Genomic DNA, 27,438 nt, shown 5'->3' on the forward strand with positions numbered 1-27,438 from the left:
CAAAAATTAATGGTATTTCAGCAAGACCTTCCAGGTATACGAATCCACACATACCATCATTTTCAGGAAAACCTATCTGCAGTTTTCTAATTCCACCCAATGCCTGTTGATCAGATCATTGGTGGAAATGATGGAGTGCCTTAACTACAGTGGTGCCTCGCAAGACGAAATTAATCCGTTCCGCGAGTCTCTTCGTCTTGCGGTTTTTTCGTCTTGTGAAGCACGGCTATTAGCGGCTTAGCGGCTATTAACGGCTTAGCGGCTTTAAGAAAAAGGAAACAAACTCGCAAGAACTCGCAAGACGTTTCGTCTTGCGAAGCAAGCCCATAGGGAAATTCGTCTTGCGGAACGACTCAAAAAACGGAAAACTCTTTCGTCTAGCGAGTTTTTCGTCTTGCGAGGCATTCGTCTTGCGGGGCACCACTGTATGCTCTTCCACCACACTCCAAGGCAGGAAGGGGTCCCACAAGCACATCAATGCATATGGTAAACTAGTGTGCATATGAGCCCCTGGCCTGAAGGCCATTGCCAATGGGAGATTTAACTATAACAGACTTGCAGTCAAATGCATGCAGAAACCAATTTCTATACACAAGCACTTTATCTAACAGAAGGTTACACTCTCTGTGCTCCAAATCTTCATGTGTATGTAGGCCTTGTTTTTCAGTGTAATCCCCCACTTTTTAAACCAGAAATCCGATTTTTAAAAAGGGAAGGTTAAAGCACTTAGCAGTTCAGTGAGGGAGGGAGGGTTGCTATGTCAAGAAAGCCTTGAGTTCACAGGTCCTCTTGGGTCTTATGGATGGTGACCTAGTTAATCTCTAGCAGGTGACCTGCACTGGTTTTAAAGAGGTGAAATGACTTCACAGGCAATGCAATTAACTCCTTATGTACACGGCATGTGCAGCTAAGTTAATGCTATCAAGTGCTATTTCATTCATTTATTAAAAACTTGCAATTTTATAAGGCTGGTATGCAAACTCCTGAAATCTTAAAAATCCTGTTCAAAATTTTACAAAAAGGTATCAACCTTAATTGCTTCCCCCACCCCCAGATACAATTGATAAGAAATCGATTTCCCCCCATTTTTATTCAAATCCATCCTCGTTAATATTTAAGTCTCGTGATTCACCATGCTTTAAGACAAAGAAATCTTCAGTTTTCAGTCCGTATCTGTCTAGAGCTTCCATCAGTTTAGCAGGAGGGTCCAAGTAATACTGTGGAGAAAACAAGCAGTCAGGACTGGATAAGCCTGTTGTGAAACAGCTTCATAGATAGGCATGACTACTTTAGTCTTGCAAATTTAAGGGGAATTCTGGTTCCACTGAAATCCAGTAAGACTTTTCTTTTTTCCTGCTGAAGTCCTTGTTAAGCTCTGAATGGGGTTACCCCCTTGAAGCATACCTTGGCAACAAGTGTTATTGAACTGATCCTACTATTTCAGGATGAATCAACTGCTCTGTGCAGCTGTGGTAACTTGTCCAGACAGAGCACTCGGGCTGCACACTGCTTACAAAAGCTATGTTTTCCATGATTAAACTTCTTAGATATTACAACTGTTCATGAGAGCAGTTGTTTGCACATATCAGAACCAATTTGTAAACTTGGTTCATGCCGGTGAATGATCACATGCAATGGATTGTGAGCACAATCTTTCCAGTTAAGTTGATGGGAAAGTATGAAGTGCTCAACAAAGGCAGATATTCCTAAAAAATATTAGAAAACCATGGGGCCACAGCTCAGTGATGAGTCAGGAGTATGCTTCTGCATACCAGTTACTGAGAAACATGAAAAGAAGGGCATTACAGAGCTCGTGTCCTGCTTGTGAGCCTGCCCATAGGCATATAAAGGCCTTTAGTCTTATCCAGCCAGGGCTCTCATTCTTAGGATGAATATGCTCTGCATCAGGTCCACTTTCAGTCTCCAGTTAAAGGACTGAAGGCAGGACAGGGAAAACGCCTTAGAGAGAAACAGCCTAACTCAACACAATATGTTATTAGTTTTCCACATTTGGAAAGTACTATTCTTAGTTATCTAATAAGTAGCAACCGCAGATTGAGAACTGTAGTCATGGTAAATTCAAGAATAGCTCAAATGCCAGTTTGAAAGAACATACAGTGGTACCTTGGGTTAAGAACTTAAATCGTTCTGGAGGTCCGTTCTTAACCTGAGGTACCACTTTAGCTAATGGGGCCTCCTGCTGCCGCCGCACCGCCACTGTGCAATTTCTGTTCTCATCCTGAAGCAAAGTTCTTAACCTGAGGTACTATTTCTAGGTTAGCAGAGTCTGTAACCTGAAGTGTCTGTAACCCGAGGTACCACTGTATCAAAATACGTTTACTTGCTGCAAACTTGTAAATGAAAGTAACTGTGTCAGAGAGGATTAAACAATGCCTACATTCTATGAAACCCTTGGACTGGTACAACGGACGTATCAAAGTCCAGTGGCCTAATCATAAATTGTATGACAGAGATGCCTCTCCAGTTGTGCACCTCACCTTTTGACAGTAAATGTTTAAATAGTGTCCTTACCGGCCTTCCTTTTAATTTTTTAACATATAAATTTCCCAGCAGAACTAGTTAACATTCTGAATCCCTGTACTTAGCAGTGCATGAAATGTGGGGGATCTGTGGGGTTCAGAATCCTTCTTAAGCAGCTACCAGAAAGTTCAGGGATTTCATAAACATTAATGATTTCTGATTCTAATTCCAGTTTTAAGAATCAACCACGGTCTTATATGCTCAGCCCCTTCATCTGCAGAGCATCATCCTGTGTTGTTGGCCAGTAAGTAAGTAAGTAAGTAAGTAAGTAAGTAAATAAATAAATAATAACAATAATTTTATCATTTATACCCCACACATCTAGCTGGGTTTCTCTGGGTGACTGGGGGCTAGTTTCTTCATTACGCTAGAATGTCAAAGAACGTTGGGGTACTAGCACATATGTATGCCGATATAATATGCTATGCATACTGATAAGATATGATTTTGTTACACATTCAGGAAAACCAGTTTCATACCAAGTGAAATTGCCTCCAATGATTTTGTCACTTTAACACAAAGCAACTATTAATTCAGTCCATAAAGACAGAGCAACTAATCTGTAGACAATCTCTTAAAGCACCCTTCTCATTGTTTCTTTAGTAGTTTGCTTCAGAGTATCTGTAAGACATTCAGACTTACTACTAAGCAAAATTTAAGTCAAACTAAAAACTGAGGGGGGAAACCTAGCTTTGACGATACACAATTAGTTGTATAGAGAATCGACTGTCTTCAGAACTAAAATTGACAGCCTATAAAATAATACTAAGATCAGAGGCCATTTTCTTTGAAGCATTTGAAACACCTTGAAAACTGCTATGGTCCATAATAAAAAATTATAACACTACATGACTTCTTATTTATATATAGTTAAGTTGGTTGGGAGGGACGCGGGTGGCGCTGTGGGTAAAAGCCTCAGCGCCTGGGGCTTGCCGATCGAAAGGTCAGCGGTTCGAATCCCCGCAGCGGGGTGCGCTCCCGTTGTTCGGTCCCAGCGCCTGCCAACCTAGCAGTTCGAAAGCACCCCCGGGTGCAAGTAGATAAATAGGGACCGCTTACTGGCGGGAAGGTAAACGGCGTTTCCGTGTGCTGCGCTGGCTTGCCAGAGCAGCGATGTCACGCTGGCCACGTGACCCGGAAGTGTCTCCGGACAGCGCTGGCCCCCGGCCTCTTAAGTGAGATGGGCGCACAACCCTAGAGTCGGACACGACTGGCCCATTCGGGCAGGGGTACCTTTACCTTTACCTTAAGTTGGTTGGAGGCTCCAACTAACTGCCAACATTTCCCTTTTTTTAAGGGAAATTCCCTTATTCTGAATAGGATTCCTCGCAAGAAAAGGGAAACGTTGACAGCTATGGTTGGAGCTCCTATACCAAAAATCCATTCAAACTAAATCTCCATTCAAAATTACACACCTGCAGAGGAAACAGCCCACTATTCTGTCCTTGCCTCCTTCCAATTAGTCTCCACGGAGGGCAGGTAATTCTGCTGCCTCTTTGCATCAGATGTAATTAGTTCACTTAATCACACCTGATACAGAGATGCAGTAGAATTATCTTTCCTCAGAGGATGCTGCCTACTGCAGTTCTTCTTGAGATAATGTTCCTTCCAGTCAGGGGACACAGCATAAAAACACAGAGGATGTGCAGTTCTCCCATAGACTAGAACTCCGGGATGTAAGTGAATGATAATTTCTGTTTTAAGTCAGAAGAAAGGATATTTCTGCTATCAGGTTGGAACAGTTAGTTCTAGATGCTACTATTTTGAATGGACATCTGCAGCAGCACAAATGGTTAGTTCACACCTACCTCATTTGCTAAAGCAAAGGTCCCCCAGTGAATTCCAACAGACTTCTTTGCTTGTACATCAATATGAATCCTTACTGCTTCTTCGGGGTCCACATGCTGGTATTTCATAAACCACCTACCAAAGAGGGAAAGAGCATTTTTCCTTGCCTGTTACACAGACAAGCACTGGCCAAGTTAAGGTTCCCTTACTGCCCTTCTCAATCGGTTGCATAGCTTTTCCTCTTACTGGCCCAATTTGTTCCCTTCTCCCATATTGCTAAAAGAGATTGCTCATTTATCTGTTAAGCTGCATCTCAATCATTCTAATTTCCCATCTTCCACAAGGCATCTCAATCACATTTAGTTTTCCTGTAATGCAAAACCGGCATCCAATCTTCACCTACCCCTTGCCCATTAAGATCTAGCCTTTCATTGGCCCCGTTCAGGTGACATAGTATGCCATAAACCATGGCTTAACATAAATCTGCAGCATGTATCACTCCCACTGCCCTTCTTCCTTCATGCAAGAAACAAACCAAGAACCTTGGTTTTCTGTGATGTTCAAAACAGTGCTCATGGTTTGTTTCTCTCCAAATACAGTGGTACCTTGGGTTAAGAACTTAATTTGTTCCAGAAGTCCGTTCTTAACCTGAAACTGTTCTTAACCTGAGGTACCACTTTAGCTAATGGGGCCTCCTGCTGCCGCTGCGCCGCTGCTGCACGATTTCTGTTCTCATCCTGAAGCAAAGTTCTTAACTCGAGGTACCACTTCCGGGTTAGCGGAGTCTGTAACCTGAAGCATCTGTAACCCGAAGCGTTTGTAACCTGAGGTACCACTGTAAATCTGAAGTCAACTGTTCTTGGCTTCACAGTTGCGGATGAGGAAGGAAGGAAGGAAGGAAGGAAGGAAGCTGTCATGATAAGCCAAGGCATAGCTGTCAACGTTTCCCTTTTTTTAAGGGAAATTCCCTTATTCCGAATAGGATTCCTCGCAAGAAAAGGGGAAAGTTGACAGCTATGAGCCAAGGTTTGTGGTTTGTTGTTACTGCTCACACTAGAGGAGAATGAAGCAGGGGTGATTTGGCATGGTAGGCCAACGTGGCTATGACACTGCCTGTGTTTTACACACTGTTGGTGCTGTATATAAAACTACAACTGGTTTTGTACCTTGGGTCACAGGCTCCAGTTTATTGGCTTACGTACCTTGGTTCATATGCTCCAATGGGAATAGCTGCAAGATCGAAAGGTCCAAATCGCTTCCCTATCTCCTCAAATGCAACACAATAGCCAGTATCTCCTGCAAAAAAGAACCTATTCCAGGGCCCCAAGACAGACCAGCTTCCCCAGAGAACTTTGTTGTCATCTGTTGCAGTCCTCTTGGACCAGTGTTGGGCAGGAGTAAAAACAAACGTAACTGCGTCATGACCAGGAACACAGTTTTCTCCCCACCAGTCCAGCTCAATTACATTCTCACAGCCACATTTCTGCATCCAGTCTAAAAGACCCAGGGGCACAAACCATCTCAGGTCACTGCCAAAGCGACTATTTAAATTTATTACGGAGTGGTAGTCCAAGTGGTCGTAATGAGTGTGGCTGATCATCACTGCATCTATTTTGGGGAGTTGATCTACAGTACACGGAGGTCCTCTAAAACGCTTAGGTCCTCCAAATTGCACTGGAGAGGCCCGCTGGCTGAAGATGGGGTCAGTAAGAAGTGTAAGTTCATCCATTTCCACCATTACAGAAGCATGTCCAAGCCATGTTACTCGCATACCAGCTCCGGTTTTTCCAGCTAGTTCGGGGTTTTGAACAAAGTAAGGTTTCAGTACTGGAAGCTCTCTGTCAAGTTCCTAGCAAAATAAACCAAGGACACAAAATTAGAAAGCACACCTGGCTTACAAGCAGCAAGTATTTCGTCCATCTTGGACCCTTGAGGCAGAAAGCCTTGTTAACTCTACACCAGGCATCCCCAACCTTCGGCCCTCCAGATGTTTTGGACTACAATTCCCATCATCCCTGACCACTGGTCCTGTAAGCTAGGGATCATGGGAGTTGTAGGCCAAAACATCTGGAGGGCCGCAGGTTGGGGATGCCTGCTCTACACCAACAAGGTGTAATATTAAAGTCCATGGTATAAATACACTTGAACATCATTTAGTGTAGACCAATGCTGCTCATGGACTTGAGCATCAAATATTTCCTCAATGCAACTAAGCCATCAGTTGTCTACCAGGCCCTTAGTGACTTCAAAGCAACTGAGCCAATGGCAGCCAGAAAGGAAGTGACACATAGGCTCTGCATCACGAGTCACAGGAGGCTTTGTAAATGTAAACAGCACAGCAGGGGGAAGGGTGCCGGCCAGCCTCCTCCCTGCTTTGCTACGTTTCTATTTGCAAGACTTCCAGCACACGAGAAACGTGCACAATGACAAGAATCATTTGCATCTGACGCATCTAGCCAGTTCAGATTAGCATGATGCAGATCTGCACGAGTTGTACATAAGGAACCCTGTTTATGTGCATGAATCACCCTTGGTATTTCAAGGTAACGAGTTTTGCTTGCAGCTTGGGTTAAGGGAAGTATTATAGGAGGGTGAAGGTCCAACTCTGCTTGCAGATAACACTGACAGATAACATTGAGAAAAGAGATGACCAACAACTAACAGTAAACATGAAAATCATTTCCCAAACACAAAGGGCATTCCAAATTGTTGTTGTTGTTGTATATTGCCCTTCATCTAAGGATCACAGGGTGGCTTACAATATAAATACACAAAAATATTTATTATAGGGCCCTGCCCTGCTTCTCTCCACCTGGCTTCTCTCCAGGCTCCACGGAGGAGTGCAGCTGCTGCTGCTGGGCAGAAAGGACTCCATTTTTAAAAAATTGCTTTTCTTTTTTATGTATGTCATTTTAAATTGTGATTTATATCAACGCTGTATTTTTAGTATTAGATTTTATGATTTATATGGAAATTGTTTTCCATTTGGTTGTGTACTTTTTGATGCGTTTTATTTATTGGTTATGACTTTTGTTACGTTGGTAATTATGTAAATCTTGTCATGTTGTAAGCCGCCTTGAGCATTGTTTTAACTATGGAAAGGCGGCATACAAATAAAATGATGATGATGATGAAACAAGACTGCCCCACCTCCCAGTTTAAAAGGGCATAGATTGTTTCATTAGCCAAATGCCTGGGAGAGGAGGAATGTTTTTTGCCTGGTGCCTAAAGATATGTAATGAAGGTGCCAGGCAAGCCTCCCTGGGGAGAGCATTCCACAAATGAGGAGCCACCACAGAAAAGGCCTGTTCTTGTGTTGCTTATCCTCCAGACCTCTCGCAGAGGAGACACACAAGAAGGACCTCCGATGATGATCACAGGATCTGGGTTGGTTCTTATGGGGAGAGGTGGTCCTTGATGTATTGAGTCGTTTAAGAGTTTATAGACCTGCAGCAAAGGAGAGCCCCCTCCCCCTCACTTCTCAACCTGCTCTCACCATTGAAAAGTTTCTCATATTCAACCAAAGTCTTTCCTTCTGTAATTTAAGCCTATTAGATCTAGCCCTGCTCTCTGCAGTAGCAAAGAACAACATTTCACCATTATTTTCTAATTTGATGCTGATCTCCGAAGGTTAGCCAAGAACAGGGACATCTGCTAAGGAGTTTTGACATGAATTTGGGCGAATATACAGCAGGAGACACTGTCATATTGCACAGCCTTGCTATCTGAATCTGACAGAGAAGGCCTAATTAAAAACATGTTCTCAGTAGATCTCAGGTATCATAATGGAACACATGAGAATAGGTCTCAAAGGGACCCGGTGCCTGAACTGTTTAGGGCTTTAGAGGATACACAAGGGATGCATGTACACACTGCTGCAAAAATTGAAAATTATTCTTCCACTTGCTGTTGAAACAGTTAACACAGCTATGATTAAATGGGCACAAGACATTGGTCATGACATTATGTTTGCTGACTGGGAACAGTTATGGACCACCGGTATAAAGTTTACGGCATGCAATGCCTTAAGAGATAATATTATGAAAATGATTTATAGGTGGTATATGACCCCAGTCAAGCTTGCAAAAATCTATCATTTGCCCAATAATATATGCTGGAAATGTAATGAGACTGAAGGTACTTTCTATCACCTTTGGTGGACATGCCCGAGGATTAAGGCCTTCTGGGAAATGATCTATAATGAAATTAAGAAGGTTCTTAAATGTACCTTTCACAAGAAACCAGAGGCTTTTCTCCTGGGCATGGTCGGTCAATTGGTGTCAAGGAAAGATAGGACGTTTTTTATGTATGCTACCACAGCAGCAAGGGTTCTTTTAGCAAAGTATTGGAAGACACGAGAACTACCCACGCTGGAAGAATGGCAGATGAAGGTGATCGACTACATGGGACTGGCTGAGATGACTGGCAGAATTTGTGACCAAGGAAAAGAGACAGTGGAAGAAGATTGGAAGAAATTTAAAGTATATCTCAAGAACTGTTATAAAATTAATGAGTGCTAAAATGTCAAGGGTAATGAAAAAACAGAATTACAGCTGTAAATGATTAGGTAAGAGAAGAAGGGAAAAAAGAAAATGAGTAATCAGTTAAATGAAGTGAGGGGTTGCTGAAGAAATCTTAAAACAGGGATGCAGAAAGGGGAGGTACGGGGAAGTCGGGGAAGTAAGATTCATGAAAAAAAGGTTTCGAAATTATACGTGTTTATATGTTTGTTTGTTTATGTATTGTGTATTGTAGTGTGTGCTTAATTTATGTTGGAAAATCAATAAAAAAAATATTTAAAAAAATTGAAAATTATTCTTCCATCTGTAATGTTCTGAATTATTCGTTCTAGTTTTGCTGGAATGAAGGGGCAAGTAACTACTCAAGGAATTCAAATCCCACTCCTAACTACGTGTTCATCCACCTTAGCAAATGTCTGTTATTGCAAAGCTATGCTTGCTTACATGCAATGCTTACTGTAATGATATAAACTAAGAAAAGTGCTGTGTTAAAAAAAAAGACTGAAACTCTCAGAATAATGAATTTTACAGCAAATACAGCATCCTGTGCTTTTTCAGCACTGCTACAAAATTACTGCATATGCACCGCCAGCATAAAATTGAAGCTGCAACTCAACTCTGCCTTCTTATACAAAGGCTAGGAATTCATTTTCAGTACCAGAACTATACTCCCAGTCTTGTCACTCAAAAATCAAACCCAGTTGTAGGGTAATGTAGGAGAAAAGCCTTTTAGTTGCTATTGTTAAACAACTGAGAGTCAGAATCCTTGCTGATCTACTGCAAATCCCTCAGAGATCTACTAGTAGACAGGCAATCCATGTACAAGGCTGCCTTCAACTCTTGGCTGCCACAGAATTTGTTTTATCTGGGCTCTATGGTGCAATGTTGATGAGCTCTTAAGTTATGCTTTGATTAGGTGACGTGACAAAGGCAGTGTTATCCCACACTTTCCAGTAATTTTTCTGTTACGAAAAGTCTGCTTTTGGGGGGAAGTGGGCTTTTTGTGCAAGACATCCCAGTCAACTATAATTGCACAATCTAAATTTACCAGTATGTGATTGAATCCTAGCTGAAAATAGCAACAGTCTGGAAGCACAGATAGTTTATTTATCTATTTACCACATTCTCTATTTACTTGCCCCCCCCCCCACTGCGCGTCTCCACCCCAGTTGCCCAACCCACCAGAGGGATGCAACATTTGCCACGCCACGGGCACCAGCAACCCACGCAACACCACTGCACGTAATATATACTTCCAAAATCTCTGACTTACTGGTAAACAAGTAATTTACATGAAGTGGTATTGAGAGTGCTTCAAACATAACTAGATGAATAGAACTTACCTGCTTTGAAGATGGGACCTTGCTGTTGTCCTTTTCCGTAAGAGCCCATTTCATAATATTTGGGAAAGATGGAGGTTTCCATGTTGGCCAGGGGTTGATAAACCTCCCATCTTTACCTCTCTTTGATTTTGTTACATCTTCCTCCAACCTATAATCCAGTCTGAAGCTTTTTCTGGATGTTCTGGAAGAATCGCTGCCCCGGGAACCTTGACTAGAATTTTGCCGTTTCCGTACTGCTTCTTTAGGATTCTGATCGCAAGGAGACAAAGGCTGCTCTTCGTCCATATCTTTTGGCAAAGAACTAAAAAGAAATCCATAAAAGTTTATCTTTTTTTAGCTGAAATATTTTTACTGCCCAAAACAATGTCCCCAGAATAATCCTGTCAGCTCCTCTTCCATTTTTCGGTACAAAGAATGCACAAAGAACTTGTTTTAGCAAGCAGGTGTGGCAAGATTTTTGCGATTCAGGCAGAATCTTGCTCTTTGCTATGCACAGCATCAGGCTCTCGAGTTCCTGCATGTTAGGAGGGGATGGTCTGTTCTTCTTCCAGAAATTGATTCTAACACTCCTGAAGCTCACAATCTGTGCAGTTAGATTTAGCAAGTTCATTCCTAAGACACATCAACCAAACAGGCAACTTTGCATCCAAAAACACTTTGCATTTTCATCTGCACTGACAAGCAGGGATCCTTGACCAGGGCTAGGATGGTGGGGAGGAGAAAACCACAGGTGAGAGCACAGGAAGAGAGATTAACCAGAAGCAGTATGTCCTAAATCAGCTTCCCCCTGGATGTGGTGCTTTAAACTGATGGGTACTTCCCACCACACTTTAGGGAGAGGATGCAGGGAATGATAAACTGCAATGATACCTAGAAACAACAAGGTTATTCCTACCAAGATGAATCATCTTTCCCTTGACAGTGAGTAATAGTTATGGTTTGCAAAGGACCTCAAACCCACCGCACTACATTTGCACCTCTATTTCGGACTTTAGATTTTAAAATCCAGACTTAAAATACTTTGAACCCTGGGGATTGTAAGTAAGTGCTTTCCAGCTGCACTCTGAACTTCTGTCAGAAATGCTTGATTAAAATGAACTCTTTGGTCTCCTATTAAGATCACAGCAAACAGTGGCTTGGTTGCTAATCCGGCTACTTACAACTGAAAGGGCAGGTGAGGTCCCAAGAGCTCTACATAGCTGAAACAATTAATGATCAGCCGTCAAGAGACAGGTGTATATTAAGCTCTGACGGGTACATTAGAACAGAGGTGTCAAACTCTCTTTTTTAAGAAGAGAACTGGGGACTGAAGACCCTTTGCGTTGCAGGTTGGTTAAGGGGAGAAATAAAGATAACAAAGACTTCAAAACTAGCGGGGGAAAGTGGGATGGGTAAATAAAAGAAAACAGTGAACTGAGATGCATGGATTTTGGAAAACAGCATCAGGATGGCACAGAACTGAGTAAACGCAGAAGAAGAAATTGAGAACACCTCATGCAGTATCCAGGTGAGAGATGCAATGTGCTGTGAAAGGAGGAGGAGAAAACAAAGGTTGGGGAATCGAGAGTAGTGAAATATCTGGGTTTCAACCAAATTAATCAGCTACATTATACTTTCAAGGTTCCTACTACAGTTCCAGGGTTGCTACAAATACCCCTGTCCAGAATAATTCTTACATATACAGTGGTGCCTCGCAAGATGAAATTAATTCGTTCCGCGAGTTTTTTCATCTTGCGATTTTTTCGTCTTGCGAAGCACGGTTTCGGAAAAGTTTTGGAAAAGCTTCAAAAATCACCAAAGTCTTCAAAAACCTCAAAAAAGGCTACCACACCGCGTGCTATGAGTTGCTCCTCAAAGTCAAGTCGCAACTGTATTAACGGTTCTAAGAAAAAGGAAACAAACTTGCAAGACGTTTCCGTCTTGCGAAGCAAGCCCATAGGGAAAATCGTCTTGCGAAGCAACTCAAAAAACCAAAAACCCTTTCATCTTGCGAGTTTTCCCGTCTTGCGAGGCATTCGTCTTGTGAGGTACCACTGTAAACTAGCTTTCATCCTGTTCTAGAGATTGAGAACAGGCCTTCCATGAAGAGATAAATCAAACCTTAACTGTACCTTTCCAGTACTAGGGCAGCTTGAACACCAATCACGTCCAGCGTAATTTGCAGTGTAGTCTACTGACACAGATTCAGGTTTTTTTATATCAAAGAATGTGCATCCTTTGATGTCAGTAAGGTAAGGCATGTATTCTTAGACTGCAATCCTATACAGTGTTACCTTGGGTTAAGTACTTAATTCGTTCTGGAGGTCCGTTCTTCACCTGAAACTGTTCTTAACCTGAAGCACCACTTTAGCTAATGAGGCCTCCTGCTGCCGCTGCACCGCCGGAGCACGATTTCTGTTCTCATCCTGAAGCAAAGTTCTTAACCCAAGGTAATATTTCTGGGTTAGCGGAGTCTAACCTGAAGCGTATGTCACCTGAAGCGTATGTAACCCGAGGTACCACTGTACCCAGTTCGGAAGCCCCACTCAACTCAGTGAGATATGTTTAGCACTGCACTGCTGATTTAAGAAATCTGGTTCCACCACTGAGCGCCATCTAAACTAGAGTTCAGTTAACAGCTATGATTCTTCTCATACAGTACAGTACTTACCAGCTTGGGTGAATAACTGGATTTGTCATAATTCACGATCATTTTGCTATTAACCTTAAGACTGTCTTGGTGCAAAATTTAAGCAGAAATAAAAGAAGTGAAGAATCAATGTTAAGAAGAAATACACTTTAGTATTTTGAGCCTTCCCTCACCACCTGCTGCTGCTGTAGGGGCAGCCTTTTGCTGGGAAGTGAAATTGTGATGTCATGGGCAGGTGACAGCTCAGGTGAGGAGAGGGCTACAGCCACGTGGCTCCATATGGAGTTATTCGGCAGCTTTGCTGAGACTTGTAAGGCATTAGTCGGTATTCTGCTCAAAAGAAACATATTTTCCTTAACATTTAATAGTACATCAGCACATCTAAAATGTAGACCATTCTTTCAAGTTTTTCTTGTAGCTATAAAGGTCTCTTCCAGCTTATATATTCCCTTTGGCTCTTAACATGTATTTCTTTAAACAACCCAGGGCATGAAATCATTACACTACAATTCATTCCGGTTTTTTGGGATGCCGAGACAAGGCATGTCGTAGCCTCAGACACAGATGCCTGCCCCAGGGCTCCATAGTTGTTATTTTGCAAGTGCATAGTTTTAAAACAGGTTTTAATACTTCATGAAAATGGGACAGCTTGGCCATGCGCATACAGGAGCATGTGTGAGAGAAGGTGGGGCTTAGCAGTGTACACCCCATCTTTTCATCCCGTAGGACCAGTTTTATACTTTTGCCTAGTGCTCCATATAAACTAGGCCTGCCACTGCCGCAGTCTGAATTCATGGATAAAAGATTGCTCTGATGAGTCCTCTGAAGGATGAAGGGAATGGAAGATAGAATTTAAAGAGTTCCATCTGCTACCGGTATATAACTTCTACGTAGGGAAATAGACAAGAAAAAGGAATATACCACCATTTATGAAAGACAGAGGCTTTTCTATTTTGCCACTTGCTGAACAGCAGTATGCAATGATGCAAAAGCCAAAGGGCTATGCTAACTGAGGAGGATGAGCAGATTCATGCAATTTATGAATGCCAGTGTAAAGGTCAACAGCCCAAGGTCTACACATCCCAAAGTTTTTTCTGTTCTGTAAAATACAATGGTTCTTGATCTCCCTACATGCACACCAAGACCGTGACAAGTAGACCGTTTATTCTCTCAACATGAGATTGCCCCCCACCCTGAGGTGGCAAACTGACAGTAACTATATTTTAAGGACTCCAACTTATTGCAAGTCATGCATCCAGGTATTTCAGTCTCCGCCAGAGGCAGCAATATATTTTGCATCTCTTATGAAGAGCAAGTATTGCAACCTGATACCTGAGAGAAAGCAACCACCCTGCTTCCTGTTACACCCTAGGTGTGTGTGGTCTAAAGGTGCGTGTTGGCTAATGGTAAATATGACTGATAACCCACATAGTACGTGTGTGAAAGGAATGCAGGTACCTTTGGACTGTTAAGAACTTAACACAGTACAGCTTTCTTTTCACTGAGACTCAGTGAACAGAGGTATAATATCAGCTACCATAAATATATAAACATATGGCACACGAAGCTGAAAAAGGGATCTTCCTATAGGCCTTCAATTAAAATAATAAATATCGTAATCACTTTCATTTGAGAGTCAATGCAACATTTCCAAATATCCTCCCTCCTCCTGTTTCTAATGCTTTCATTTTGGAGAATAGCCCCCTTTCAAAATGAGTTCGAAAGCAAAAGTTTATGCAACTCATAGAGACAGATTAACAGTAGTGTTAAACTTCGAATCGTACAATTCCTAAAGGGCAACCATGCACTCAGTTCTGCACACTGAAATCCCACTAAAATGCCAGCAGGTGAAGGACCATAGTCTTCCAGTTGTTCCAGATGTTTCTTTTATGAATATTTTCATTTTTTCAGTTAATATCTGAAGGGGGAACAGCAGGTCACAGCAGCAACTTGCAATTTAAAAAGCAGGATTCTGCCATTTTTATAATCACAGAAACTGCCCTGCAATTTCTTTGATGCCCTTCCAGAAGCTTCGTAGGGCATGAAGCACTGTGGGAACATGCCACAGTTGGAGAAGGTCAGGTTTATATTCTGAATTGTTACTCTCAGTGCTTCCCCAATGGGCCAAAATGGGAAAAGCTCTGCCAGCAAGCGTGACTGAAAAACCAGCACTCAGCAGCTTCTCTTCTTTTTTTAATACACAAAACAAGTCACCTTGAGACCCCGGCTAGCAAGAGAATCCTCAGAAGCAAAAGACGGCATTGCTTGCTTTTGTTTCAAACTAATGTGAGAGGTCTAAAATAGACTCTGTGAAGGAAATGTCTTCAGCAACTTTAACCACTTAGGCTCTGACAGGCATAATGCATTTTCTGCCCCATCCTCTTCATTTTGTTGCTTTTTAGCGATGAGATTGCTTTAGGCATCAAGTGGAAAATACGTTGCAATTATGAATGATGCTTTTAAAAAAACAATACTGTGAAGCTCAACAGAAGGTTCAAGGCATTTGGAATGAAACACGGCCTGAGAAGAACATATGTTTAAAGAAGACTGGAAAACGTTTATAGAATATATGGGAAAGAATTGTGTACAGCTGAAAACTCTGGCAGCATTAAGATAAAATCAACAGTGTAAATAAGTTTTGATGGATGCAATAATGGAATACTGAATGGTATAGTTTTTGTAAAATATGCAGGGATTTATGATATGTAAAATGAACCATGGAAAGAGAAGGGAAGTCACTGATATCTTAAGGATGTAAAATGAGTATTTTAAATGGTAAAACAAATTTAATTAAAAAATAGATAGACAGACAGACAGATAGATATAGAAACACGGCCTGAGAATCTACTGCAGGCATAGGCAAATTCGGCCCTCCAGATGTTTTGGGACTACAACTCCCATCATCCTTAACCACTGGTCCTGTTAGCTAGGGGTGATGGGAGTTGCAGTCCCAAAACATCTGGAGGGCCGAGTTTGCCTATGCCTGATCTACTGTAGAATCACATAGGTCAAGGAACCTTTTAATAGAGGGGTCGGCAAACATTTTCAGCAGGGGGCCAGTCCACTGTCCCTCAAACCCATTGTTGTGACATTTTGCATGGGACTTGTCAAGTCCACCTCTCATGAACATACACACTGGGGGGGGGGGAGATCCTAGCCATGGATGGATGAAATTCAGAGTTCAGCTTACACAGGCAAGCGAGCAAGAATCCCTGCCTACAATCCACAGGGCAGCACCGGGAGGGACGGGCAATTTGCATTACCACTGATCAGGGTCACTGATCACTGAACCAGAAAGTGGCACTGCCCTTACCTCTCCAGGGGGGAAAGCATAATGAAGCTCTACACCAGGAGTGGGGGCAGCGGTGGAGTGTCAAATCAACCTTACCCAATGGTTGTAGTGGGTATCAAAGGCCATGGGGGATCGGGCACTCTGAATCACACTGGGCAGTAGAGAGCCCAGGCAACCCTAGAGTAGAGCTTTCCAAACTCTGTGTTGCGACACATTGGTGTGTGGTCTGCAGTGTGCAAGTGTGTGCTTCTCCCGGGGCTGGAAGGGGGTTAGTTCCACCTCCAGTTTGCTAGTAAAACTGAATTACTGTGTCGCGAAATGATGTGTGTCCCTGTGGATCCTGCTACCTGAGGTTTGCCTCCTCCCCATGTCTCATGGGTGGGCCGGCCCTGCCATTGCTCATCTATTTTGGAGCAAATTGTCACGGTGCTCTATCATCTTTAAAGCATGTGCAGTGAGAAGGTTTTATACAGTCAATGGCAGGTATGAAAAATGGAGAGGGGCGGGGAGGGGGAGATGTCAAAATAGAAGCAGGGCACAGAGTGTACATGTACGATGACAGGCTTGGAAAAAGCAAAGGCAGAGAATGCTAGGAGGGAAATTCAACAACAGAAGCTGAGGCTTTGATTGCCCAGCCGATCTTTACCAATAAGGTAATGGTAAAGGTACCCCTGCCCGTACGGGCCAGTCTTGACAGACTCTAGGGTTGTGCGCCCATCTCACTCAAGAGGCCGGGGGCCAGCACTGTCTGGAGACACTTCCAGGTCACGTGGCCAGCGTGACATCGCTGCTCTGGCGAGCCAGAGCCGCACACGGAAACGCCGTTTACCTTCCCGCTAGTAAGCGGTCCCTATTTATCTACTTGCACTTGGGGGTGCTTTCGAACTGCTAGGTTGGCAGGCGCTGGGACCGAGCAACGGGAGCGCACCCCGCCACGGGGATTCGAACCGCCGACCTTTCGATCGGCAAGCCCTAGGCGCTGAGGCTTTTACCCTGGCCAAGGTAATACTGTACTGAAAATCATTTACAGGAGCATCATGCTCTCTGTAGAAACTCATGCACCCACAATCGAAAGAAACATGAATCCCAAGAGGACAGAAGGAACTCCAAAGGCTAACTAGTCCAATCACGAGAGCCAGTGTGGTGTAGTGGTTAAGAGCGGTAGACTCGTAACCTGGTGAACGGGGTTCGCTTCCCTGCTCCTCCACATGCAGCTGCTGGGTGACCTTGGGCCAGTCACACTTCTCTGAAGTCTTTCAGCCCCACTCACCTCACAGGGTGTTTGTTGTGGGGGAGGAAGGGAAAGGAGAATGTTAGCCACTTTGAGACTCCTGAAGGGGAGTGATAAGGTGGGATATCAGATCCAAACTCCTCCTCCTCCTCTTCTTCTTCTTCTTCATGAATAGTGATCTTCCACATCCAAACAGCCATTCCCAATGGATTGGTGCAACGAATAACAAAACAAAACAATCTAGATTGTTGTTCTTCGCATGTAGGAGGAAACAAGGCTAAGCGTGCCAAGTGAGCTCATAGGGCAAATTTCCTTTAGAAACAGAATGGAGAACACCCTGCAAAGTGGGGTCTAAAAGCAAAGCCCCTTGGCTCTTTGCAATCAGCCCAGCTGTCCAGGATCTCAGTCTCCAGCGGCAGTAACTCCTACAAGTTTTAGGGGCAGAACACTTTTTTTCTTGTCAATCACAAGACAGCATATCAAAATTAAACAAAATCTCTCACTCATGCTCACAGTTTTAAAACTAAAAAGCTAGTAGTTTCTTTGATGTTTCTTTGGGAGGCTGTTACAGGACTTCATTCCTTTGAGACTCAGAACAATTTTTCTGGTCAACACTTAAAATCTTTTTTGGGAGGAAGGGGGAATTATTTTATTAAGTTTGAGAAACACTACAGAAGATTGTCTTGGAGGAAGGTGCATACCTCTTTTCGCATTAAAACATATATACAAATGGCAAACAGTATAATTTGAACATACCACAATTAACTAATCCTTTTATATCAAGGCCAGGAACCTTTACCTCGTTGCATTTAGATTCAGGTAGGTATCTGTGTTGGTCTGATGCAGTCGAAATACATAAAAAAATTAAAAAATTGTTCAGTAGCACCTTAGAGACCAAATAAGTTTGTTCTTGGTATAAGCTTTCGTGTGCATGCACACTTCTTCAGATACACTGAAACAGAAGTCACCAGACCCTTATATATAATGGGAGGGTGGGGTGGGGTTTTTCTCAGCAGGGTAGTAGGAAATGGGTGATTGAGTCAATGGGTATGGTAAACATGTTGACGACTGTTAACGACTGCAATTAGTTCTACAGGAAAAAGCAAGGGATAGTATGCAGATAATTAACATATGTAATGAGACAGGCATCCAATATCTCTATTAAAAAGGTAAAGGGACCCCCTGACCGTTAGGTCCAGTTGCGGACGACTCTGGGGTTGCAGCACTTATCTCGTTTTATTGGCCAAGGGAGCCGGCGTACAGCTTCCGGGTCATGTGGCCAGCATGATTAAGCCGCTTCTGGCGAACCAGAGCAGCGCACGGAAAAACTGCTTCCTGCCAGAGCAGTACCTATTTATCTACTTGTACTTTGACGTGCTTTCGAACTGCTAGGTGGGCAGGAGCAGGGACCGAGCAACAGTAGCTCACCCCATTGCGAGGATTTGAACCGCAGACCTTCTGATTGGCAAGCCCTAGGCTCTGTGGTTTAGACCACAGCGCCACCTGTGTCCCGGTAACATCTCTATTAAGATCTGTCTTAATAGGATTCCTGTCTCATTACATACTAATTGCAGTTATTAACAGTCGTCAACAGGTTTACCATACCCATTGAGTCAATCACCCATCTTCTACTACCCTTCTGAGAAAAACCCCACCCCACCCTCCCACTATATATAAGGGTCTGGTGACTTCTGTTTCAGTGTATCTGAAGAAGTGTGCATGCACACGAAAGCTTATACCAAGAACAAACTTAGTTGGTCTCTAAGGTGCTACTGGACAATTTTTTAATTTTTTTATATATTCCGTTGCATTTAGTTGCCCAGCATACAAAGAACAGAAACAAATCAGACTCACATTAAACAACATACTACTTTTTTTACACCAGTGTTTACTGATACTATTTAAGAGCGATTGCTAGCAAGCTGTCCAGCATATGCAACCCAAGACACATTAAATAACAGGGCCAGTTGCCAGACATTGAAACATATTTCTGCAGAACACAGTTCATTTTTAAATACTCCAGATTATATTAGGCTGATCCCTACTGAAGATCTGCACCTACAACAAATATCAATCCAGAGGATATTGTTTTTATGTGCAAACGTTAAATAAGAAATCAGTGCTGCAAGGCATACAAATTTGGAAGAGAGGGATTATATAACATGCTTTTTGAAGACTGCTGCAGCACATTTCCATGTCAATGAGGGAGAAGGCTAGGAGTATAGCAACTGAATTGATCTGCCTGGCTTTCATTCTCCAGTCCAGTCTGATTCCCCAGCTAAAAATGAGACAGATCTTCCCAGGGGAAGACGGGGCTGGACACAATGTATGCTAATATCTCAATTGGACATAATCTATTTTCTTTGTAGCCCTTACAAGAATCCCTCAAAGTGGTTGCCCATTCATAGAAATCTGCAAAATGAACAAGCGAATTGTAAAATATTACAAGCCCTAACGTGGCCCTTAAAGAGGCCCAAGACATGATGAGGCACACAGCTCAAATTAGGTAAGCCCCAGATGGTAAAGAGAGAGAGACTTTAACAACTGTCTTCAGTACACTGCCTTCCAATTCTAAAAAGACACTAATGATTTGCAGTTAAAGTCACCTGATTTTCACAGATTGCAGCAGCAATCCCTTAACTCATTCCTGGTAAATACAAATAACAGATCCATAAATGCTGAATTAAAGGGTGACAAAGGTTTAACTATTTTGCTATTTCCAAAACACAAAGATTGCTATACCTGGTTGTAAAGCATAGGCGCCATCTGCAACTGCCTTCCAATGTGATAGCAAGTTACATGCCGATTTGCCATGTACCTCAACTGCATTCCATTTAAACTGACAGTGTGGGAGGCCCTCACTCAGACAAGGTGTTAGTCATTTGATTGCACAGTACGTCCAAAGAACTTCAGCAAGGGCTTGATACTACAACAGATGGCTGGGAAGTGACAAGACACACGTAAATCATGGGCGGCAGCAGCCCCATCCACAACCCAGTAAAGACAAGAATATCAATTTAGCCCATTTGCACAAGTGGTGCATAAATCAGTTTTTGCACATCTACCGCTTGCAATTCTCATAAAAAGTAGCTCTTAGTTTTTGAGACCATCATTTAAATGGAAAACCTGCAGGCACTTCCACACAAAAAAGATTTAAACATATCTTTCATTGGAAAGAAAGAAGGAGCATACATTTTATTTCTCTCTTCAGTCTAGCTAGCCCGCATGAACATCCAGATGTTGCACAAATGCACAAGCAGCTTAAATGCCCTTTTTCAGTTGTGGAAAAGAGCCCCACAAATTAAGCATGGGAAGCTTAATTTAAAATCATCTCACTTCCAGGTTCTATTCCAAATGGTCAACATTCACAAGTGACATATTTCGTAACGGAAGGCTTTTGCGATGCTGGATCCAATGCGATGCTGGATCAGGGACTCCAGCAAATTGCACCTGCGGCCAGACCCACCTGGTCGAAGCTTCCTCGGAAGGAAGTCCCACAGAAGGCAACAACTCCTATATGCGGCTACTCAGAAGCAGGGGCACAGGGTTTGCCCTTAGGTGTTGCAGCCTTAGACCACAAGCCAAGCCGGCTCCCCTCGCGCCGACGATGCCCGTCCGGGGGGGCCCTCCAAAATCGCGGCGCGAAGGTTGCATCATGTTCATAGACTTTTTTAGCAATCGGTTCCAAGTTCTCTTGGGTCTCTCCAGCAATAGCTCTGGCTTCCTCTGCGATCTTACGTGTTGCAGAATTTTCTTGAACCAGCCTATTTATAGATTCTGTGTTCAAATCCAATCTTGCTGTTAATTCTGTTAATTTTTGTGAATTTTCTGTACTCTGCTTTGTCAGGGTCTCCAAAGACTGGTTTATCTTAAGTAGCGCTTGTGTCACTGACTCCATAGAGGCATCTGTCACCTTTTCTTGTCCTGTTGTTCCTGTAGGAGTTGCACCAGTAATTGAGCCTCTTTTCTTTTGTTGCTGTTGCTGGTACTGTTGTTGCTTAGCTTTGGCTCTTGTGGTTATCTCTTCCGCTGGGCCACTCATGTCCCAAGGTCGTTCCCAGAAAAACAATCCCCTGATGGAAAATTCCACTATCCCAGGCTATTACAGCCGTTATTTTGACCCTCTAGGGGGAGCAAACCAAAATGTCCAAATGTGGAGACAAAGAAGTTAAAGGAAAGAATATCAGGAGACTTGTAAATATCTGTTACAGCACTTTCCAATAGATACTATTTCAGCATACTCCAAAATACTGTAGCAACAGAGTCCAAAAACTTTGTATCATGCAAAGCTTCAACTATGTAACTTTCCCAGAAGTTTAAAAGCAGTTCAGTGTGCTAATGTCTTTTTGGCAGTCCGTTTCAGGGCATTAAAACAGCAGAAGGCTTTTTCCTTTTTTAGACAAAACATGCAATTCTTAGTGTCCCTTTTTCCTCCCCTCTGCCCTGCTTGCTAGAGGGGAGATCCAAGTCCAATGTCAGGTTAAATCGTCAAGAAATATCACATACGGATGCAGCTCTAAGTTCCGTTGCTTTAGCTGTCATGCAGTCGGGGGAAGGCAGACTTCCTTAATTTTTACCTTCCCCGTTTTCAGCCAAATTTTCTTTTAAGAATTTCCAGATTAGCATTCAGTCTTACTTACGGAGTATTCAGTTTCAGATTGACAGGAAGGAATCGGCGCTCTCCGTCAATGGCGACGCGGCTTCACCCTGCGGGCTGGGTAACGACTCTCAGCACCGCGCTCTCCCGATGCCGTTCCGGAGCCTTTAAAAAGGCTCTTTCTGCAGTAAGGGGGAACGCTTCTGGTGCCCACCGAGTCTCCTTGTTCACAGGCTTCAGCGCCTGTGATTTTAGGGGTCCCCCGCTTGCCGTAGCGGGTCAGACCCGAACTCGCAGAGCAGTCCTCCTCCGAAGCTCGGAAAGAGGACCGCCATTAACGCTGGCGCCGACCGGAAGTCCTTTGGCTTTGTGGGAATTACAGAGGAAGGAAAGGAATTTGAAATTAAGATTAATTCCCGAGAGTGAAGGAGATAATTTAGCGGAGTTCTTAACACAAGAGTTTGCTGATTTTTGGGAAGACTTGGAGGAGGAAGAATTTAAGATTACAACAGCATTTAGACTGGGCCGAAGACAGAATAGAAAGACCCCGAGGGACTGCTTGATTACTCTCAGATCGAAGGAAGAAAGAGACAAAATATTAAAATTACACTACCAAAAGGCCTTGCAAATTGAAAATTCACCCATACAGATCTTTAAGGACATCCCTAAACATATTTTGGAGTTGAGAACCTTCTATAAGGACTTGGTTTACTTGCTGAAGAAGAACAACATCCTCTTTAGGTGGGAGTTCCCACAAGGACTGTCTTTTGACTATAAGGGAAAGAAGGTGAAAATAAAGACAATACAAGACAAAGAAAGATTCTTGGAGAGAAATCAAGAGGACTTACAGAAAGGAACGGTGGACCCAATTGCAGAACAAAGGAGAGCATTAGACATTCTTAATTTATCGTTTGGACTTAACCCAGCACCATCAGAGGAAGAGCAACAACTTGGAGCGGTTGGAGGAGTGACACAGAAACAACAATAAGATGGCCCTGCAATTCCTTAGCTGGAATTGTAATGGGCTTAACATGCCTTTGAAGAGACGCCAAGTGTTTCACATTTTGAAAAGAGAACAATTGGACGTGATTTGTTTACAAGAAACTCATGTAACCAGGGCACACAGGAAATTACTTATAAATAAAAGATTGGGACAAGAATTCATTTCATCGGACAAAGTTAAGAAAAGAGGAGTTGTGATCTATGTAAAAGAGAAATGGGTCCCAAAAATGATGTTCAAAGACGAGCAAGGAAGATATTTGGCAGTTGAAATACAAGTACAAGGAGAAAAATTCTTAATAGTTGGAATCTATGCACCAAATGAAGGCAAGGCGGAATTCTTCAAGAAACTTCATGAAACTCTGACGGACCATTTGGATTACAATATGATAATCATGGGAGACATGAATGGGGTAGTCTCCACAAATATGGACAAGGCACAAAGACTGACAATTTCCAAGGAAGGGAGACTCCCGAAGACCTTCTTTGAGATGACGGAAAATATGGACCTAATAGACATATGGAGAACAAGGAACCCTCTTGAGAGAGAGGGAACTTTTTTCTCACATGCGACGATGACCTGGACCAGAATTGATCAAATCTGGATCACTAGTGGGATGGCTCCAAAGATTAGGAGGGTAGAAATCTGCCCAAAAACCTGCTCCGACCATAACGCCGTGAAGATGGAAATGAAACTTACAACAACTGGTCAATTTAGATGGAGGATGAATGACACCCTGTTTCGAGACAAGGAGATCCACATGAAGGCCCAGAAAACCATAAAGGACTATTTTGAAATAAATCTAAAGGCTGATGTGGAAAAAAGAGTGATCTGGGACGCAAGTAAAGCTGTGATGCGAGGATTTTTGATTCAACAAAACTCAATAAAAAAGAGAAAGCAGAATGAGAAGAAGGAAAAGATTTTGGAAAAGATAAAAGAAGGAGAGAAGAAATTAAGATTAAAACCAAAGTCTCAGGAGATTCTGAGAGAGATCAAGTTATATCAAACACAATATATGGAATTGATGAATCAGGAGATTGAATGGAAGATAAAACAAATGAAACAAAAAACCTTCGAATCGGCAGATAAATGTGGCAAACTTCTGGCATGGCAATTGAAGAAAAGGCAGAAACTAAATACAGTTACAAGCCTTGAAGTGGATGGAAAGAACATATCTAAACCTAATGAGATTAGAAACTGTTTCCTGAGCTACTTTAAAAAACTTTATTCTCAAGGACCACAAAATGAAGAAGATATGGACAATTTTCTTAATAAATATGGATTACAAAAAATCTCTTATCAAAGTAAGGTGGATTTAAACCAGAGAATAACAGAACAAGAGATAGAGGGTGCCATTCAGGACATGCAATTGGGCAAATCTCCAGGGCCAGATGGACTGACTTCCAAATATTATAAATCTTTGAAGGAATGGTTGGTTCAACCGTTAAAGGAAGTCTGTAACGAGATCCTAGAGGGGAAAAAGGCACCAGAATCGTGGAAGGAAGCGTATATTTCACTCATACCAAAGACAGAGACTGAAAAGACTCAACTCAAGAACTACCGCCCAATATCACTACTTAATGTGGATTATAAAATTTTTGCAGACATTTTGGCAAAAAGATTTAAGAGAGTGTTGATGGAGATGATTCATAAGGACCAAGCAGGCTTTCTCCCAAAAAGGCATTTATCAGACAATGTAAGAAATATAATAGACATTTTGGAATTGTTAGAGGTGAATATAAACACCAAAGCAGTGCTGATTTTTGTGGATGCGGAGAAAGCATTTGACAATATTTCTTGGAGCTTTATGAAAAAGAATCTTCATGGGATGGGGGTAGGCCAAGGATTTGAGAATGGTATGGGTGCGATATACTCTGAACAAAAAGCGAAGCTGATTGTAAATAATGTGATAACTGATGAACTTAAGATAGAAAAAGGAACACGACAGGGGTGCCCAATTTCCCCATTGCTCTTTATTTCGGTTCTGGAGGTGTTGCTAAATATGATTAGAAATGACCAGCAGGTTGAAGGTGTACAGGTCGGAGACAAACAGTACAAGTTAAGAGCCTTTGCAGATGACTTAGTATTGACCTTACAGGAGCCAAACTCTAGTGCGAAAAGGGTGTTGGAGATAATTCAACAATTTGGCCAGGTAGCTGGATTTAAACTGAACAAACAAAAAACTAAAGTCATAGAAAAAAATTTAACAGTTAAGGAGAAGGAGGAATTTCAAGAAGAGACAGGTTTGACAGTGGTTAAGAAGGTGAAATACCTAGGGGTTCACTTGACATCTAAAAATTTGAACTTGTATAAGGACAATTATGAAAAATGTTGGTCAGAAATTAAAAAAGACTTAGAAATATGGTCAAATTTGAAATTATCAATGTTAGGCCGAATTGCAGTTATCAAGATGAATGTATTGCCTAAAATGTTATTTTTATTTCAAACTTTGCAAATCCTCGACAAGATGGATTGTTTTAAGAGGTGGCAGAAAGACATATCGAAATTTGTCTGGCAGGGCAAAAAGCCCAGAATTAAATTTAAAATCCTGACAGATGCTAAAGAAAGAGGGGGATTTGCCCTGCCGGACCTAAAACTGTATTATGAAGCAGCAGCGTTTTGCTGGCTGAAAGACTGGATGCTCCTCGAGAATACAGACATTTTGAACTTGGAGGGTTTCAATAATGTATTTGGTTGGCATGCATATCTATGGTATGACAAAATTAAGCTGCATAGGGCCTTTAAGAATCATATTGTTAGAAAAGCACTGTACAATGTTTGGTTAAGATATAAAGATTTGTTAGAAAATAAAACCCCTAGATGGTTGTCACCCTTGGAGGCCAAGGCACTCAAAAAGCCCAATATGGAGGCCAAATGGCCAAAGTATTGGGAAATTTTGGAACAAGATGGAGACAAATTGAAATTACAGAGTCACGAGAAAATGAAACTTAAAGTACGTGATTGGCTCCATTATTATCAAATAATGGAGGTTTATAAACAAGATAGGAAAGTTGGCTTCCAGGTGGAGAAATCAAAATTAGAAACTGAATTGTTAGAACCCAATACTAAGAACTTGTCAAGAATGTACAATTTGCTGCTGAAATGGAATACGCAAGATGAAACAGTTAAATCGGCTATGATTAAGTGGGCACAGGACATCGGTCATAATATAATGTTTGCTGACTGGGAATGGTTGTGGAATACAGGTATAAAATTCACGGCCTGTAATGCTTTAAAGGAAAATATTATGAAAATGATCTATAGGTGGTATATGACCCCAGTCAAGCTAGCAAAAATTTATCATTTGCCTGACAATAAGTGTTGGAAATGTAAAGAAACTGAAGGTACCTTCTACCACCTTTGGTGGACGTGCCCGAAGATTAAGGCTTTCTGGGATATGATATATAATGAAATGAAAAAGGTACTTAAATGTACTTTTCCTAAAAAATCAGAGGCCTTTCTTTTGGGCATTGTCGGCCAATTGGTGTCAAAGAAAGATAGAATTTTCTTTATGTATGCTACGACAGCAGCAAGAATACTCATCGCAAAGTACTGGAAGACACAAGATCTACCCACCCTGGAAGAGTGGCAAATGAAAGTGATGGACTATATGACACTGGCTGAGATGACTGGCAGAATCCGCGATCAGGGGAAGGAGACAGCGGAAGAAGAGTGGAAGAAATTTAAAATTTATCTTAAGGACTATTATAAACTTGATGAATGCTAGAATGTTGAGGTTATGAGAAAGAAAGGGTGACAGTGATATAAGATTAGACTGAAGGAAAGATTAAAAGGACAGAGGCTTGACAGAAATATTTAGAAGTTGCTAAAAAACTTTGGACATTGGGATGCAGAAAGGGGAGGTATGGGGGAGTCTGTGAAATAAGGTTTAGGAAAAAAAGGTTATGAAATTATACACGTTTGTATGTCTTTTTATATGTTTGTTTTGTTTTAAAAAATACTGTAAAACCAATAAAAAATTTTATAAAAAAAAAAAACAAAATCGCGGCGCGAAATCGCCTTCTGAAAACCCCCCGTTATTCTAGCAGCCGGCGGAGCTGCATCCCCACTGCGGGAGAAGGAGGGGCGCCGCTTCTCGCATGCAAGAGAAAATGAAAGAAATACGTTTCATGCAGCTTTCGGCGCAAGCCAAGCGGGCTGCGCATTCCCCCCCCCCCCTCCCCAGCCTTAGAAATGTGAATAATTCCAGCCGGGAAGCGGCGCTGGCTGCGGCTCCTCACCTCCCCTGAGGCGTTTCTTCCTCCGCGTCGTCCATGACGGGGCTGCTGCTGCTGCTGCTGCTGTGCTTTCTGCCCGGTTCCTGCTGCTGCTGCTGCTGCTGGCCCCAAAGGCCTCGAGGCTGCCGGCCCTCCTTGGGCGCCGAGGGGGAAAAGAGCGCGAGGCCGGAGCTCCACAGCGCCCTGCGCCTCACCATGGGACGCCCCCGCCGCCGCCCCCGCCGCCGCGCCTTCCCCGGCCCACCCGAGCTCGCCACCG

General features: G+C 42.6%; 1 protein-coding gene across 1 annotated transcript; it reads right to left on the reverse strand.

The window, feature by feature from the left end:
• Nucleotides 1-432: 432 nt before the first annotated feature.
• Nucleotides 433-27,391, reverse strand: NAPEPLD (N-acyl phosphatidylethanolamine phospholipase D). The gene is made up of 5 exons (XM_028746327.2): nucleotides 27,183-27,391; nucleotides 10,193-10,493; nucleotides 5,532-6,178; nucleotides 4,350-4,464; nucleotides 433-1,217 (listed from the first exon to the last, which is right to left on the reverse strand). The coding sequence occupies exons 1-5, from the start codon at nucleotides 27,374-27,376 to the stop codon at nucleotides 1,089-1,091; spliced, it is 1,386 nt and encodes a 461-aa protein (XP_028602160.2). The 5' UTR covers nucleotides 27,377-27,391; the 3' UTR covers nucleotides 433-1,088.
• Between the last annotated feature and the right edge of the window lie 47 nt (nucleotides 27,392-27,438).

The sequence above is a fragment of the Podarcis muralis genome, chromosome 10 (assembly GCF_964188315.1).
Source record: "Podarcis muralis chromosome 10, rPodMur119.hap1.1, whole genome shotgun sequence".
NCBI lineage: Eukaryota > Metazoa > Chordata > Lepidosauria > Squamata > Lacertidae > Podarcis > Podarcis muralis.